This window comes from Phascolarctos cinereus, unplaced genomic scaffold, assembly GCF_003287225.1.
Source record: "Phascolarctos cinereus isolate Bilbo 61053 unplaced genomic scaffold, phaCin_HiC Scaffold_3;HRSCAF=262, whole genome shotgun sequence".
In the NCBI taxonomy this organism is placed as follows: domain Eukaryota; kingdom Metazoa; phylum Chordata; class Mammalia; order Diprotodontia; family Phascolarctidae; genus Phascolarctos; species Phascolarctos cinereus.
The window spans coordinates 8,412,383-8,430,787 of NW_027555736.1; the positions used below are offsets into that span (position 1 = coordinate 8,412,383).

An 18,405-nucleotide genomic window follows, 5' to 3' on the forward strand; every position below is an offset into this window, starting at 1 on the left:
CAACGTTTCATGCCACACCCACCTGCCCAACATCCCCACTGATTAAAATGGGCACTAGTGACAGGGTTGGGACTTCCTTTACAGCCCAAGGCCTGCAGGTGTCAGGCCCTATAATTCCCATTTAGGAGCACAGGGATAATTCTTGCATGAAGGACGCATGTAGAAGTGTTTTCATTGGAGCAAATGACATAATTAGGACAAATGCCCATGATTATGACTGCAAAGACTCAGTTCAGCAAACATACTGCCTCACTCTTCTCCTTCCGGGAAGAAGAGCAGAGAGATACCAGGCATTCTGGAGGAGGGGCTGAGCCTTCTGTTCCCCAATTAAAAACCTCAATTACCACAGAATCACTGGGCAAAGTCTCTCCATCTCGAGGAGGATTCAGACGTAAACGTGACTCTTTCTGTGTCAGTAAACAAAGGACCTCCTGACTGGGCCCAGTCCACACATGAGGCAACTTGGTTCCCAAGAAACCAACTCGCTTCCCTGCACATGGCTAGGATACAGGCAAAAACCCAGATCCCTTTTGTCAAATTTGGGCTACTGAGGGAGGCTCTAATAATGGGCAGTGTGGGGATTCCACGTTCTGGTGACCCGTCCAAGCAGATTCATTCTGTGGCACTCATAGCCATATCCCCCCATAAACACCCTTCCCTGGTGTTCCTTCTTCAAGCACCCACCGTTACGGGAACACCAAAAGAAGGAGCTGATTTCTCATCAGTGGTCTTTTGTGCTTAGACACCCTACCATATCCTGATGCTGCAATCTCTGGTGCAATTCTCTGGTAATGACGGTGCATCCTCATCATGCCCACCAATCTCTCTTTCTCTCTCTCTCTCTCTCTCTCTCTCTCTCTCTCTCTCTCTCTCTCTCTCTCTCTCTCTCTCTCTCTCTCTCTCTCTTTCTGTAAAGTACAACATAAAACCTGATGTTGGAAATGGTCATGGAAGAATCCATAAAGAATTCTTTAGAGTGAATGCTAAACTCTTTAAAATCCTTAATATAAAAGACATGTCAGTCAGTAAGTAAATACTTCTTCGGTGATACAAAGAAAAGCAAAAGCCAGTCCCTGCTGTCCAGAATAACAAAGTCTTCATGTTTTCTAGTCCAGATAAATAGTTTTTCCATCACCGTAAGTCAATAAAAGAACACACCAACCAACTGAAAAAATTCTCATAAAGTAAAGCAAAAAAGTTAGAAATACTCATCAGCTCAACAAGGAGGAGGAGGAGGAGGACAGCACAAGGCAGGCAATGTTCTCTTTCAAAAAAGAAAATTAGAGAAAAGTCACTTTTCTTTAATGTTTGTTGGAGCAAAGTAAGAAAAATGATCTCTCTACCACCAAAAGTGTCAAAATGGCTTTGAACTCTGACTATCTTAAAAGACTGGCTCAAATTAAAATAAACATAGTGACCCAGCTTTGAAAATAGGAATCTATTTCAATGTAAATACCTCACAGGATGAATGTTCTCAAAACACAGCTCATTCCAGAGGATCTGTGAGAATTTAAAAGATTCCCCCACAACCCTTAAGGCATCTTAGAGGTAATTTAATCATCTATATTTATTATTTCATGAGGTCAATTTTTTTTAATGTTTTAGTTGTATATTGTAAGCCTATTTTGCTTGCCTGAGAGACTCTACATAACAAATATACCTTCTGTTTTACATTGATAGATATATAGATAGAAATATAGATATAGACATACACAAATATGTATGTATATATGTATACATATGTGTGTTGTGTATACATATATGCATTCTTGCATATATACGTGTGTGTATATATACACACATAATACATACACACACACACACACACACACATATATATACACACACAGGTGGAGCCGCTAGGTGGCGCCATAGTGCACAGGGCACAGGCCCAAAGTCAAGAAGATTCATTTTCCTGAGTTCAAATCTGGCCTCAGACACCAGCTGTGTGAGCCTGGGCAAGTCACTTAACCCTGTTTGGCTACATAAACATATGTGTGTGTATAGAGAGAGAGAGATCTGTCTACATGTTCACACACACACACACACACACACACACACACACATTCCCTCTTTAATAATTCCTATGCTTCCTTCAATGACAGCAATTTCAAAAAGAATGAAGCTCATTTTTGAGATGTTCTCTATTGGATTTTCCACCATGTTGTCTATTCCATCTGCTTGCTAATCCTTACCCTCAAGCCCTCCCTCTTTTGGCCCCTCTCACTATGGAGGTGACCCTGGGCCCTCCAAAGCTCTGCCAGTACAGTCGGGGCTGCAGAAGGGCCACATCACACTGGAAAGGTCTAAGAACAGGCACGTAGCCAGGCATCCAAGATGCTGCCTCCCAAAGTCTCAGGAGTCTGGCTCATCACCAGCTGATTGGCGGGTGACCCCCAGCATGGCGGCTCCTGACGCACTCTGATGGGCATCCGTGGAGGACGGAGGCGGGTAGACAGTCATGGCTCCTTAAAGAGCTACACGAGAGCCACAGGAGCCGGCTTCCCCACATTTACCCAGATGTATCGGGTGCAGGCCTAGGTAACATGACCAGAGACATTGCCACCATCCCTAACCAGACCCTGTGGTTATAAACACCCTCAGCTCAGGGGGCTCACAAAGGCTTCTGCATGAGAAACGAGCTCCCTTTTTCCAGTCAAACCTGCTATAAAGGAGTGTCTGTGATGCCAAGCTGTCACCTCGTCTCCTTTGAGGCATGGCAAATCCTTTACTTCTCCTATGGGACGAAACTCCAGCGGGCTAACTATAAAAATCATACGACCCTTCACCCACATAGGAAGGTTACTGTGAGCCTTCTGCTGTAGCTGAGTGCTACCAGCTCCTCCCCAGATGAAACCCCCAGTTCCAGACTGTAAAATACCACTCTGCAGAGGGCAGGACAGCACTTGGGAGCAGCAGATGTCTTTATGTATGCATGGGGCCAGGGCAGAAGAAGAGTGGGGGTGGGGAGGGGGGCCCACAAAGGGAGAGAGAGAAGGAAGAAAAGAAAGGGAGGGGGGAAGGGGGAAGAGAAAGAAGGAGAGGAAAGGAAAAGGGGTGAGAGGAAGGGGGCAGAGAGAGGGAGAGAAGGTGGGGGAGGGAGAGAAGGAGAGAGACAGACAGACACAGACACAGCAGTGTAACGTTCACCACCACACCCAGGCCCAGCTCAGCATGGGAGTGGCCTCACTGCTCCACAATCCGTCATCAAGAAAGTCAACAAGGCCATGAGCATTTAGGAAATGCCTACTGGGTGCCAGGCACAAGGTTAAGCACTAGGGACAAAGAAAGTCAACAACAGTCCTTTCCCTGTTCTCAAAGAGCTCACAATATGATAGGCAGGGTGGGAATAGGAGGATGGCAAACAACTATATCCCAACCAAGACAGAAACAACAGCCTGCAGATAATCACAGAGGGTGGCAGCACCGGAATGGGGGAGAATCAGGAGGAAAAAGAACCTGCCCAGGTAACTTCTCTTCTGATTACTCTGCCACAATTAAAAGACTGATGTGAGCAGCCTCCAAAGAGCAGCACTTTGCTGGCTAAATCACAAGCCCGACATGTGCCGATGCCTTAGAATTCTGCGCCCAGGTGTTCCGCAAACACACACAGATCAGGGCTCTCTGCTGTCAAGTGTCCTCCTCCGGCAGGTGGGAGCTGTCCGGCCTGAGCCAGCAGGACTGCATGACTGCCCGCGACCCTGCCTGTCTGCCCTGAGCCTTTCTTCCCCACCTCCTCGCTGAGGTCTTCCACCTCGTCAGCGCCTTCTCTGTCCTGGCCCTGATCTAATTCTCAAGGCAACAACACTGACATGAAAGGCAATTAATGCATGAATCCTGATCCAGGGACGCTCGCAGACAGCATGGGGATGCATACTGAGCGAAGGTAGCACTTCCACCTCATTTTGCAGCATCACTGGCTGATTCCAGAGAGGTCTATTTGGCGCAAAGCAGATGCGATGCAGCCCTTTGAAAAACAGGCTGGTGCTGTGACCTCTCGTTTAATAAAGGGGGTGCGGTCTGCTTGTACAACTCTGCTCGTGTTCCTTTCATGAGGCCAAGCACAAGCAATTCAACCTGAGCTGTTTCCAACACTGGCACCGGTTGGAGGGATGACTGAGGAACAGGATTCCTGAATATTTTCAGCTGACAAAGTATCCCTGACTTCCCAGGGCACATGCCCTAGTCAGTCTGGCTCCTAGCTCCCAACCTAAGCTGAAGTGAGTGATCTCTGGAATTGGCCCAGTGATTCTGTTTCCCCTTCTCCATATTTCCTACAAACTAAGGTGAAAATGCTACCCATCATTTAGTCTACGTCCCCACTTGGCCCAATGTTGTAGAATCTGAAAAGTTATTTCAACACAAGACACCCCCCACACTGTGGATGAGAACGTGGAAAAGAAATGCACAGGCTGAGAACCTTTGAATGTGCCCAAGGAAGGATTCCCACGTGGATGAGCTCTCAAACCAGGGCTATATTGGGGTATCAGTGGTACCAGAAGCAGAAATGGGAGCTAATACATTTGGAAGACCTTTCCAAAGGAGTGGCCATCAGGAAATACAAGCGGCCCCAGCTTCATCCTAGAAACACAGCCGTCCTCGGGCTGGCTCAGCTTCCTCTTTATTTTAGGACAAAAAACTCATTTTTGCACCAGAGAACAGAATAACAACAGTAGAAAATAGTGAGCAAGGAAAATTTACTTTCACAGGAAAAGTGAAAAAAAAATTGGAAACATCATAGAACCATCTTACCAAAACCAGAAATAATCTAGCATACTGACATACAACACATGCCACATTCATGCTGCAAGAAAAAACACTTGTCCTCAACCAAAATTCCTTTGAAATCAAATTCTCTGTCTCCTCACATAGTAATTCATTCAAGCTTTTCCCCAAATTGTGCTTGGTATGAAAGAGAGAGAGAGAAAGGGGGGGGGAAAGAAGGAAGGAAGGAAGGAAGGAAGGAAGGAAGGAAGGAAGGAAGGAAGGAAGGAAGGAAGGAAGGAAGGAAGGAAGGAAGGAAGGAAGGAAGGAAGGAAGGAAGGAAGGAAGGAGGAAACATAGGGGATGTGGCATTTGCTAAAACAAGTTACTTAACTAAGATGACAAAGAGCCCAAACTGCTCATTTTGATTCTACTTCCATACAATTTAAGGAGCTGGATGATCTGTGATCAGCTGTGTCATCATCACAAAGCAGCCTTGGAGAAGAGCTAAAGGACACCTTGTCCTGTCCTGCCTTGTCTGGGGGAACGATCAGTTTCACCCAGCATCGGCTGCCATGACATTCGCCAAGCACAGGTAGCTGGCCCAAGCACCAGAAAGGCAAGCTGAGCCAGATGTACAGTACGGGAGATTTCCTACATGGCGCTTGAGAAAGGTCGGCATCCAGTGGCTGACTTGACCAGGCAATTTTATCTGGGTCATGGTTTTTCTTTGGCCAGTTGAGTTCCAAGTTTGGGTCACAAATAAACAACAAACCGACACTCCAAAGCTTTTTGTACAGTAGTGATCATAAAAGCATTGAATTCGCTCCCCATGATTAAGATTTAAATTTGTTCATTATGGAGAAATCACCTCACTCATCATCATCATCATAACCACAAACACGCGCACGCGCACGCGCACGCACACACACATACACACACACACACAGAGCCGGCACTCACAATGAGCTCTGAATCCCGTCCCATGGAGATGACGGTCCGGTTCACAGTGCGAAGCAGCTTCTCCATGATGAGCTGAACGTGTCGCTGTGTGGGTCCCTGGAGAAGAATCAGACAGCAGCCACAATCAACACCAAAAGTCTACCGTTAAAATTCTGGCCCTGGCATTTCTTAGGAAATCTCTTTTACTCAGTTAAGAGTAAATCAATTAGAACCCTTAACAAGATGAAAAATGGCCCCTGTCAAAGGCAAAAGCCCACACAAAGAAAGTCCAAGCCTTTTTATTAATTATAGCCCATTAATGATAATTTGTTGTACAATTGCAGGAATTTGATTTAAGCAAATCTTAAAAATAAAGAGCAGATCCATTCAAAGAATGTAATTTTTATGATCTTTCATTAGTCAACTAATCAACCATCTAAAGACTTGGTCACTTTTTAAATCAATGACTGTAAGTGCTCTATAATTTAGTGGTGGGAGCATGGGTATAATGGAGAGCAATCAGCCTTGGGGCACAGTGATCTGCCTCTGACCCATCCTGGCTGTGGGACCCTGGACTTCCTCCTCATCTCAGTCCCTCTAGGTAACTCTGGAAAGCCAGGTGACAGAAGAGGTGCCCACTGGCCTCGGTGAAGGGGCTTCCACAGCACAATTGTTGAAATTACAAGCCCAAGCCCCAGCCCCCCAAATGGATGCTAATTCCATCTTCATCCCAACTTTCCACCACTCCATCCTCCCTCCTCCACTGTTATTCCCAGGCCCCAGAACACACAGGTCACTACTGACCACATCATTCCGGTAGAGCACCTCCAGAATGTTACTGAGCAGCTGACAACAGGCCTCCAGGTCCTCCTGCCTCTCCAAGTGATGCTTCAGCTGATCCGTCATCATGGGGAGCAGGATCTCTCGGCAGTCTGGGCAGAAATGGGAGGACACGCTTTAGCAGAGGCGCAGGGTGAAGGCTCGACCTTGGCTGGGGAGCTTAAGGGACATTTCCCCTTCCAGCATCTTAAGGACCATAAATAATGATTCTCTTAACAGGAAAACTCATTGGGAGACAGGATCACATCTCGGATGAAGCCAAGTGTTTCTACTTTTATGCCCATCTACATTTAGAAGGCAATTGGGGCAGCTAGGTGGCACAGCAGATAGAGTTCCAGGCTTGGAATCAGGAAGACTCATCTTCATGATTTCAAATCTAGCCTCAGACACTTACTAAGTTACTTAACCCTGTCTGCCTCAGTTTCCTCACCTGTAAAATTATCCAAAGAAGAAAATGGCAAACCACTCCAGTATCTTTCCAAAAAAAAAGGGGGGGGGCAGCTAGGTGGCGCAGTGGATAGAGCACGAGCCCTGAAGTCATGACTATGTGAGTTCAAATCCAGCCTCAGACCAAACACTTGACACTAGCTGTGTGACCCTGCACAAGTCACTTAACCCTAATTGCCTAAAAAAAAGGGGGGGTTCACAAAAGGTCAGACATAATGAAAAACAACAACAACAACAACAACAAAATATAACATTTAGAGGACAGAGACAACTGGGTAACAAGCCCAGGGGCCCTAGTGAAGCTCATTTTACTTGTCTGATCTCAGTAGCCTCATCTATAAAATGGGGATAACATTATTGTGGCACTAGCAACCTAAGAGAGCTCTGGAGGGGGAAAGTGATGGGTGGACCTGAGGCAACTATGGATGCACGAGCTGAGGATCAAATTAACTCACCAAGTGGTAAATGTTTCCTATATACCAGGCATGGTGTGCAAGGCTCTGAGGACCCAAAAATCCAGTAAGGAATGAATGTGCACACAAATAAAGATCAAAAAATAATAAATGGATAAATGGAGAGGGAGAGACAGAGAGAGAGACAGAGAGAGAGAGAGAGAGAGAGAGAGAGAGAGAGAGAGAGAGAGAGAGAGAGAGAAGAGAGAGAGAGAGAGAGAGAGAGAGAGAGAGAGAGAGAGAGAGAGAGAGAGAGAGAGAGAGAGAGAGAGAGAGAGAGAAGAGAGAAAGAGAGAGAGAGAGAGAGAGAGAGAGAGAGAGAGAAGAGAGAGAGAGAGAGAGAGAGAGAGAGAGAGAGAGAGAGAGAGAGAGAGAGAGAGAAGAGAAGAGAAGAGATTCAGAGACAGGGACAGAGACAGAGACAGAGAGGCAGAGAGAGACAGAGACAAAGAGAAAGAGAGAGAGGGAGGGAGAGAAAGGAGAAAACACAGAGAGTGAATGAGAGAGAGAGAGAGAGAGAGAGAGAGAGAAGAGAGAGAGAGAGAGCGAGAGCAGTGCCCTCACAGAGCTTTGGGTCAGAAGCAAGGCTAACCTGTGCTAACAATGCCAAGGTGGGGCCACAACAACACTTACATAGATAAATATAAATTATATACAATGTAAATGTGCACAAAGCAATTGTAAAAAAAAAATCAGGACAAGCCCCACAAAGAGGCCCTTGAGCTGTGCTTTGAAGGCCCCTGGGCTTCTCTAAGAGATCCAGCTCTTACCTAACACTGAGCCGGGGCACCTTCGCCATCCCGTCCACTGCACTGACTTGCCGCTGAGCTTTCTCAGTTCTAAAACGTGAGTGGAACGACATGATGAACTCGCACTAGCGCATACATCCCTAGTTCTTCTGTGGCCCTTTTCTAGAATTCTTTTCAATGCCCACCTCCCAAAAGAATGGAAGAGGCGAAGGTTCAAAGACAAAAGAAGCCTCAGGGAGCTCCCTCATTTTCCCAAGGAGTAACCTGGAGCCCACTGACTTCAATGACTCATTCACGGTCCCAGAGATAGGAGGAAGTACATGAGCTGAGACTCAAATCCAGGGAGTCCAACTCCAATTCCTACCTCCCTTCCAGTCTTTGAATGCACAATTTCAGTAATACTTAGTTATGTTTGGGGAGAGTTAACCATTCACCTTCCATTATTCAAATAAGTTTAGTGATCTCATCTATCAGAATGCAGACTGTAACCCCCTCCATGCCTACCCATCTCACGTGACTTTCACTCCTGTCCTCCCACAAGTTTGCCATAGGCTGTCCAACCGATACATTAGCAGCCTGCCTCAGAGCACCTGGGACGCACTCTGCCTGGGTGCCTGGCCTCTCTCGCTCTCCCCACATGACCAGCCCAGTGTTGTTTCTGTATGCGGCATTTTTTAGTAGCCTGGTGCAGAGGACAATAAATAAAATAGGAGATTTATGGACCACTGGAAGAAATGGAGCAAGAGGGACCAGAAACATACTCAACTGCCCTCCCCCACTCCTGTGCAGTGAAGCCACTGACCCAGTGTAAGCAAGACACGCTCCATCAGTTAGGTCTTCGAGGGGTGAGCATAACTTTGCTCCAATCCATCAGTGCCAACTTAGCCAGCACCTCTTGCGACCAGCCTTCCCAAGGCCCTTCTTTATACCATCTCATCCCACAGAACACCACCACTGCCAACCCTTGCTTCTCTAAATCTTCACTCTTTCCCTGCTGACATTCCCTCCCTGTTGTCTACAATCACACAATCTCCCCAAATCTTTTAAGTCGCCAGATTCTACCTTTTCTCAAGCAATCACACTGCTTTTTTCAGCCAAATTCCTTCAAAAAACCATCAACATTCAATGGCCCTCTTACTCTTCTGAATCTTCTGCAATCTGGTTTCTGACTATTTTTTGCTTTTTCTTTCTCTCTCCAATGTGCAGCGCAGAGTCTGGTACACAGTAAGAGCTTAATAAATGCATATCAATTGATCATCATTCAACTGAACTTGGTCTTTCCAAATTTTCCAGTGATTTCTTCATGACCAAAGCTAATGACCTTTTCTTATTCCTCAACGTGCTTTTCTCTTCATCCTTTGTAACTGCTGACCATCCAGTCCTTCTGAATATTCCCTGCTCTCTGGGTCTGCATGACTTTTGTCTCTCCTGGCTCCCCTCCTATTTGTCTGACCACCCCTTAGTCTCTTTTGCCAGTTCTCACCCATGCCATGCTCACTAGCTATGGGCGCCCCAGGGCTCTGTCCTGGGGCATCTTCTCTTTTTTCTCTACAAGGTCTCCTTGGTGATCTCATTGGCTCCCAGATACCCAACTGTCATCCTTGCGCTGATGACTCCTAGATGGAGACATCTCTCCTAAGCTACTAAGGATGCCATCAGCTCTAAAGGCTTCAGCTTTCATGTCCGTGCAAAGTATTTTCAGATCTGTTTATCCAACCAATGCTCCATCTTGACCTCAGTCATTACCAATGGCTTCTTGGACATTTCAGTGGAGATAGACATCCTGTAGACCCGTCCCAAAGAGAAGCCAGTATCTTTTGTCCCAAGCCCTACCTTCTTCCCAACTTCCCTATTACTTCTGAGGGTCCCATCATTCTCCTGGTCCCCTTGGCTCACAGCCTTGGGGTCGTCTGTGACTCTTCACTTGCACTCACCCCACATATCCAGTCTGTTGCCAAGTCTCATCATTTCAACCATCATAGCATCTCTTGTATATATATCCCCTTCCCTTCACTGGTTAGCCATCCTGGTATGGGCCCGTATCATCTCATACCTGCACTACTGCAATAGCCCACTGGTAGATACGCCTGCTTCAAATCTCAATGCCAAAGTGATCTTTCTCAAGCACAGTCTGGCTCTATCTCCTGCCCCATATTCAGTAAATTCCAGTGGCTCCCTATCACCTCCATCAAATGCAAAATCCTCTTTGGATTTTAAATAGCTTTACAATCTGTATCCTTTCTACCTTTCCAGTCTTCTGCTCCACACACTCTAGAATCCAAGGAACTGGCCTTCTGGACCTTAACCATGCAAGACACTGAAGGCCCAGACTCTATGCCATTTCACTGGCTGGCCCCCATGCTTAGAATGCCCTTCCTTCCAACCTCTGCCCCCTGGATTCCCTGACTTCCTTCAAGACTTGGGTCAAATCCCACTTTCTAAAAGGGGACTTTCCTGGTCCCCCAGTTGCTGGTACCTTCCTTTCCAAGGTAGCTTTGTATCTGTTTGGGGAGTATGTGTGTGTGTGTGTGTGTGTGTGTGTGTGTGTGTGTGTGTGTGTGTGTGTGTGTGTGTGTATTCACACACAGATACCACATGCAATGTTTCTGTGTGCATACATGTACATATATGTACACATATGTACACTGTACTGTGTAGAGATATACATACGTGGTTGTGTATACATACATGGTATCTCTGCCATTAATATAAATTCCTTAAGAGTAGGGACTGCTTTGACTTTGTCACCTTATATTCATAAGCTAGCACAGTCCTTGGTAGACAGTAGGCACTCAATAAATGCTTGTTAATTCAATGATTTTTTTTAGGCAATTGGGGTTAAGTGACTTGCCCAGGGTAACACAGCTAGTAAGTGTCAAGTGTTTGGTCTGAGGACAGATTTGAACTCAGGTCCTCCCAACATCAAGGCTGGTGCTCTATCTGCTGCGCCACCTAGCTGCCCCAAATGATTTTTTTTAAGAGCCCTGCCTTCAATGAGTTTATAATCTGCAAGGCTTGACTATACTGCTCATCAATGCAATATTTTTGCTACCATCATTCAATGACTTCATCCATCCTACCAGGACCAAACCCTCAAAGCATTCCTGCATAACCCAAGGGCAGCAGTACCACAGGGTCTCATTTTCTTTTCTTTCCTTTTTTTTAACCTTTTAAAAAATTTATAATTTTTTAAATTTTTTTTAAGGGTCTCATTTTCAACGCACATATTTCACAAGTGCTTCTGAATGTCCACTGTTTACCAGGAAATGGAGATACATGGACAAAATGTGCAGTATCCCCCACCCTCGGGGAGCTTCCACTCTACTTGCCCAGAACACTATTTAAACTGTGAGAGTTACTGGAAGCAGGAGAGGCCTGCATAGAAGGAACGAACGGTTGGTCCTGTTCCCTGCAGATGGGCTGGCAATAACTCATCCCTTGGTTTTGCTCCCTCTCCCCTCCCCCAAAGGGTCCCCCACGGCCCAGAGCTCAAGCCTGGGCAGGGCAGGACCTGCCCGCAGAGGAGCGCTGACAGAGCCCTCCCTCTCCTTCAAGCAGCTGAACTGTCACAGGAAGCAAACCTAAATGCCGGCGGGTGAGCCCTGCCCTTCCCCAGCAGTGTTCCCATCCGGAAGCCCCCTCAAGCTCTTTCAGAAGCAGACAGGGCACACTATGAACTAAATTCGGCTGCATCTCATTTGGCCTTAAAGCGAGTCTCTTTGGCACAAAGGCTTTCTGACACTGAAGGAACACGCCATTCCAATGAACATTTTTTTTTAGTTCAAACTCAACATGCCCCCAAAAGAACTCACTTTCTTTCCTCCTCCAAACCTTTCTATTTCTGTCAAGGGCATCACCTCTCTAGGGAGTCCAGAGGGCAGAGGGTAGATGGAAGAACAGTGCAAGAACCTGCCATTCTCGTCCCCAGTCTCAATGTCATCCCCAGCTCCTCACTCTCACTCACTCACATCCAGTCTTGCTATCTAGATCTCTACAGACCATATGACCATTTGCGACACTCTTTACCGAGAGAAACGTCCAAAACCCTGTGTCCCACATCCATAAGGCAACTAGTCCAGTTAAGATATGCAATCAGTTAGAAACAACTGAGCTGAAATTCATTAGCAAGGATAATGACAAGAAGTTAACAGATGTTTGGACATTACCCCAGGTAAGCAACACCTTGGGAGAATTCTTTCCTAGCCAGCCCTCTGGGCTTCAGAAGATACCTTGGGCTATCCACCTGGAGGCTGACGCCCTGTCACAATCAAGAATCTCTCCCCTCACAGGGCATATCATCCCAAGATCCAAAGTCTTTCTCCAAGCTCCCCATCTGACCACAACTACTTGTCCCAGGTACAAAAACAGCTGGTAGAACTGTGCTAAAACAGATCCTACAGTGATCAGTTTAGCCACACCTCAACACGGTCTCAAAGGCTCTGCTAGGAGCAGTTGCCTAAAAGAAGGCAAATATAACTGCAGGGAATTCCTCTTTTCATTTGAAATCCAAACCTATGGTAAACAGCAAAGTCCATATCTCATAAAGGAAAGTGCCCTGACCCACACAAGCTGCTATTTTCTTTGCATTTATTAGGAATGACATCTCAGAGAAAGTTCACAACAACCAAAGTCTAATTTCAGCCCTTCACCAAGCTGCTGCACATTTCATCAAGTGTCTCAGAGACGCCCCCACCTCAGTTTCAAACATCAGAGTCTTCAAAAACTCCCTTATGACAGAGGCAGATATTCCAGAATCCTCACCTGATTTCAGAACACATAAATTCCTTGGTTCTGGGGGTGGCTGGAGGAGAATATGTGGCACAGTGCTAGAGGCAGGGGTCAGAGACCTGGGTTCAAATCCCACCTTCGATAGTTGGTGACCTTGAGTAAGTGACCCAGCCTCTGGGGGACTCGGTTTTCTCATCTGAGAAAGGAAGAGTTTGGGCTATGTGGCTGCTGCTAAATCTTAGGATTCTCTGAGAACTCAGTGGTAGCAGAACATCAGACTTTCAACGGACTGAGCTGTACTACACAGACATCTTGATGCTGAAAATCAAGCTAGCAGTCCACAAAGCTTGGCACTGTGGTCTAGAGATAACACTTTCAGCAGGCTTCCTCTCTCTTCACTGGGGAATCTGCAGGTGACACTCTCAGTGGGCTTCCTCTCTCTTCACTGGGGAATCTGCAGGTGACACTCTCAGTGGGCTTCCTCTCTCTTCACGGGGGAGCTTCCAGCACGTCACTTCAAGGAAACAGGATCAAAACCTGACTTCAGTCTATAGGCACAATGATTAGGGTTTGGCAGCTATAACTTGAGGAGGACCCCATAATCGTTTCTCCATCTTCCAGCCACAACTAGTCTCCTCAGAGAAACAGCAAAATCCCAAGTGGAGACCAACCCCAGGAAAGTAAAGACCCTGGAAATCTCTGTTTGCCCCAGACATGTGTCTCCTTAAGGATGGAGGAAGCCTCAAGTGACCCTCCAGGCTCATTGTGAATCACCCTCCTTCAGACACTCTGTGTGTCAGCCCAACCATCTTCCCTGACGCTGCTCATACCATCTCCGTGTTTTTGCATGGGCTTTCCTCCATGCTCAGAATACTCATAGTCCTCAAAGTCACCTTGAAGAGTGCCTGGCTCCCTTCAAAGCCTAACTAAGTAGCCTCTTCGTACACTTCTCCTGATCCTCCCCTTGTCAGTGAAGTCTGATGCCCTGCCATTGTTTTATCTTGACTCTGTATCTATTGGGTAGGAACTTATCTCTGTCCATGCTGTCTCCACAAGCAGACTATATGCTCCTTGAGGGCAGGGGATGCCTCCTTTCTGCCTTGGCCTCCCTGCACCCAGGAGAGCACCTGGCATTTAGAAAATGTGGAATAAAAGTTGGCTGAATCGCCCAGAACCACCCAGGCCTCTCTGTGACCAGGACACACAAATACAGACAACAGGATTTCAACATCTGCTCACAGGCTGCTGCCCAGGCCCAAAGACCAATAATGCATATTGGGATAACGTATGCACAAGATAACATATTTATCTTAATAAAGAGATATTCAGCAGGCATCATTATTGACTTCTCAATGCCCAAGCAAAACATCTGGTCATCTTACAAGAGCCATGTTCCAGCCCAATGTGGGCATGAGCATAGCTTTATCCATTTAAAACATTTGCTTTTATGAACACCGAGCAATGTGTTTCTTCATTTGGAGTTTGGGCCCAGGAAACAAATGACCCATAAAGGGATCCTTAATAACCTTGCTCCCATTATATAGCACCAAGATAACAATTAACGCTTTTAATGAGAATCAGACAGGAAGAGCTCATATAAATGGGGGATGCTCTCCATTAATCTTTTCATGGACCAATCATTTTTTAATGGAGAAATCATCTTGTTTTTCAGCCACCTACGAACTTAATTTAGCTTGAGTTCATCGGCTTCCCACCCCCAATTACCTAGCCAGGTAAATCCTGAAGGAAAAGTAATAAATAACTTCAGAGATGATCTATGGAAGCACACACTGTTCCTCAGTGGTGCACGCAACTCAACAGCACAGCAGGCATTTATTAAGTATTGACCGTACAACCGGGCCAGGCCCGAGGGACAGAAAAAAGGATAAAACCCCAAAACACATACCCTGCCCTCCAGGAGCTTACCTTCTGAGGGCAGCTACAAGATATAAACAGATCACTAAATAGGGGAGGATGTGAGGAGGAAAGAGAGATTGGAGGATCAGAACAGGCTTCACAGAAATGGAACCGGAGTTGGGCACTGCGTCTAGGCAAAATGAGTGGCTAGTCCTATTCTAAGCATGGGGAAAAGCTTAAGCCAAGCTATGGAAGTAGGAGAGGAAATGCTACACCCAGGGACAGTAAGCAATCTAGGTTGGCTGGAAATTAGAGTATGTGAAAGGGAGTCATGGGAAATCAGGCTGGAAGGGAAGGTTCAGGGTAGATCCAGCTGTATTTTCTGCTACAGGTAATAATGAGCCAACAGAGATGTTTGAGGAACAGAACAACATCCCTTCACTCGACAGTCCCCCAGCATTTATCACATGGGCCTTCGATGGGCAAGGTTCCAAGCCAGGCTGCGAGGATCCATAGACGACGGTGACACAAGTCCTCGAAACGCTTCCTGGGAACAGTAAGTTTGCTGGGTGGGAACAGTACATCCACAAGTAAGTCCATACAAAGTAAATATGAACACGTGGGGAGGAGGAGAGAGGGATCCCTCACAACTACAGGGTGAGGAACGGTCTGGGGTGAGTGATGGGACTTGAGCTGAGCCTTCAAGGAAGCAAAGGGATCAACAAGGTGGAGGGGAGCAGAGAGTGTGAGGCACAGCCTAGGCAAAGGCACGGAGGAGAGAGAGGAAATCGTGGGATCACAGAATTTCAGCGAAGGAAGGGGCTTGTGGGGCCATCTGATCCAACCTGCACCTGAGAAAGGATCCCTGCCATGACGCACCTGTGGAGGCGACGTTGCTGTGAGCGAGGATTCGACTGAGTGGTCGAGCCCATCGTGTTCCGGTTTCGATCTTTCACTCCCCCCGGCCCCCTTCGATGCACTCTGTGTTTCAGGCAAACTGGCTTGCTGATGCTCCCATGTTTGGCCTTCCACCCTTCACCCCCATGTCACTGGGGCAGACTGTCCCCTCACCTGGAATGGTCTCTATCTCTTTACCTAAAGCTCTTGGAATGCCTGGCACACAGTAGGTGCTTAATAAATGCATGTTAAAGATTCAGCTCACATACAAGAGGCCTTTCCAAATCCCTCCAAGACTAAGTACTCCTTCCACTTCCATTCCTGGAAATGACTATATTTGCTTTATATTTTGCATTTGCCCAATTGCATACCTGATGTGGGTCTACTCAACCCATTCCCAGCAAAAGGTGAGCTCCTTGAGGGCTGGTATGGTGTTGTTCTTGTCTTTGTAGTCTCAGGGCTTCAAAAACAGGAGGTGCTTTCTATGGGCTTGATGTATTTAATTAAATGGGAAGTGCAGTGTGTAAAGTGAAAAAACGTCCAGAGAGATGGATTCAGGCCAAACTACGATGGGCTTTCAATGTCAAAGAAAGGACTGTGCATTTTGCCCAAGAAGTGATGAGGATGTTAAGTTATAATAATCACTGTGCTGTGCATATCCCTGAAATCAGAGACACAACGTCCAGGCAGAGACCTCAAGGAGGTCAAAGACAGAGGAAAAGAAAGATCTCACAAACACAAAAACATTTTAACAGCCTTTTTTTGTAGCAGCAATTAGCTGTGAGTAATATAGGCATCAATGATGGAATATTTAAAGTCTGCCGTTGACAGGCAAGTTATAAAGGAAAGGGAAAAATAAACAGCATAGATTAGAAAATAATCTGTGGGCAGGTAAACATTGGGTCCATAAAATAGGGCTTGAAAGTATCTCTGGCCAAGATAATTAGCAATGAAAATAATTCACTTACTAATAGCAGAGAATAATCAATTCCTCATTATTGCCTTTACCCATATGGGAGGAGACAATATGCAATAGTGCTTAAAATGCTGAGCTTGCAGTCGGGAAGCTCTGAATCCAAATCCTGTCTCTAAAACTTCCCGGCTGTGTGACTCTGGCCAAGTCACCAAGCCTCTCAGAGCCTGAGAGACTTTCCCAGATTCTACACTTTATCGCCTACATCATAAAACAGATTCTGATCAATATTGGTGGGAGGAACTTTCACACCAAGATTTCCCCCAGATTTCTCTCATTTTCAGTTAACGGGCTAAGGGAGAAAGAAAAGAAAAAAACTGTCTGGCTTAGAAAAAGATTCCATATTACTTATCCATGAAATACAATCTATAGACAACAGGCTATGAGTCTAACAACTTAAATATAAAATGCCTTATTGGAGGTGGAGAGAATTCTATAATCACTGGGAGATGCTTTTAAAATACCTAGGAAAAAGTAACGCCCACCATCAAACTGTGTCCCGCGTGGTCGCCAGTAAAAGGATTCCCTGCCAGCTCTAAATGCTGGACACTAAGTGTGGTAGCAAGACAAAAAGCCAAGGGCCAGGTGAGATGGTCAGAGCTGGTGTCTTCCTTCCTCCCTGCCCCCCACTCCCTCCTGTTCCTGCCATCCCTCACCCTCTCACTAGCCCCCACTGTCGCAGGGAGACAGATCCCATACTGCTGCATCCAGGATCAAGCTCCCGTGAGCACAAGCTGACCTCCAGGCTCTGCCTCCAGAAACTCCCCTCCGGCTTCTCTCTTCCCACAGTCCTCTTCTCTGACGAGCAAGGACGCCCTGCCCAATCTGCAGGACACCTTTCAGAGCTTAAGTGGAATTACCCGTCTCTGGACTCTCCTAAGCGTCCGCCCTGCCGGCCGACTTGTTCTCTCATCCCAGCATTCCATCTGTGCCTCTTCCTCATCTCTTTATTATGGGTTCAAAGGCTTCCCTGAAGGCTCTGCTCCCACCCGGAGTCATCCTTGGTCCCCCAGTTGTTACTAGCCTCTGTCTCCTCCAACCATCCCACAGTGGCCTAGCAGATGGTGCTCCAGACATAGTGTCAGGAAGACCTGAGCAGGCATCTTAGACACTTACTAACAGTGGGACCCACGACAAGTCATTTCACTTTTCGCCATGCCTCAGTTTCCACATCTCTGCCGGGGACATAGTACGCACGTACTAAGTGCCCTAGCGCTCTCAATCTTTAAAACAGGGGTAGTGATAGCGTTGGTGTCAGGGGGCTTTGGTGAAGAAAAAATGAGCTAACAGCACATGGAAAGTGCTTAGATGCTCACAGAAATGTCATTCATTGCCATTGTTATTATTAAGCTCCATCCCCCCCCATGTGAATATAAGTATGACAGCGGGGGGGGGGGCTACTGTTTGTTTGTTTTGTCTTTACTGACCCAGTGCCTAGCAACAGAGTCTGGCACACAGTAAGAGCTTAATAAATGCTTGCAGATTTAGATCAGTGTGAAAACTCACCCCCACCCCATGAGAATCAGTCATTTCTTCTCATTCTGGAGTGTTCTGGTCCGTTATCTTACCAGAAAAAATCCAGTGAATCCCATGGAGACCTCCCTCCAGGCCAGAGATTCTTATGTAACCTAACGTGTCTGTGTGTGTGTGTGTGTGTGTGTGTGTGTGTGTGTTTGCATGTGTGTGTGTGTGTGTTCTGGATAGATCCTTTTGGAAGCCTAGAGAGGCCTATAGACACCTTCTCAGGATAATGTTTTTCAATGCATACAACAAAATACAATTACGAAGGAAGCCAATTCTACCGAAACACAGTGAT

At 46.5% G+C, this 18,405-nt stretch overlaps 1 protein-coding gene across 3 annotated transcripts in view; it reads right to left on the bottom strand.

Moving 5' to 3' along the window:
* DOCK1 (dedicator of cytokinesis 1) overlaps nucleotides 1–18,405 on the bottom strand; it is a 577,278-nt gene that overhangs the window by 373,186 nt on the left and 185,687 nt on the right. For all 3 annotated transcript variants that reach the window (XM_020973593.2, XM_020973592.2, XM_020973594.2), the window contains exons 26-27: nucleotides 6,451–6,578; nucleotides 5,668–5,763 (exon numbers count right to left, since the gene is read on the bottom strand). In XM_020973593.2, coding sequence (XP_020829252.1) covers nucleotides 5,668–5,763; nucleotides 6,451–6,578 — 224 coding nt within the window. The remainder of the gene's footprint in view (nucleotides 1–5,667; nucleotides 5,764–6,450; nucleotides 6,579–18,405) is intronic.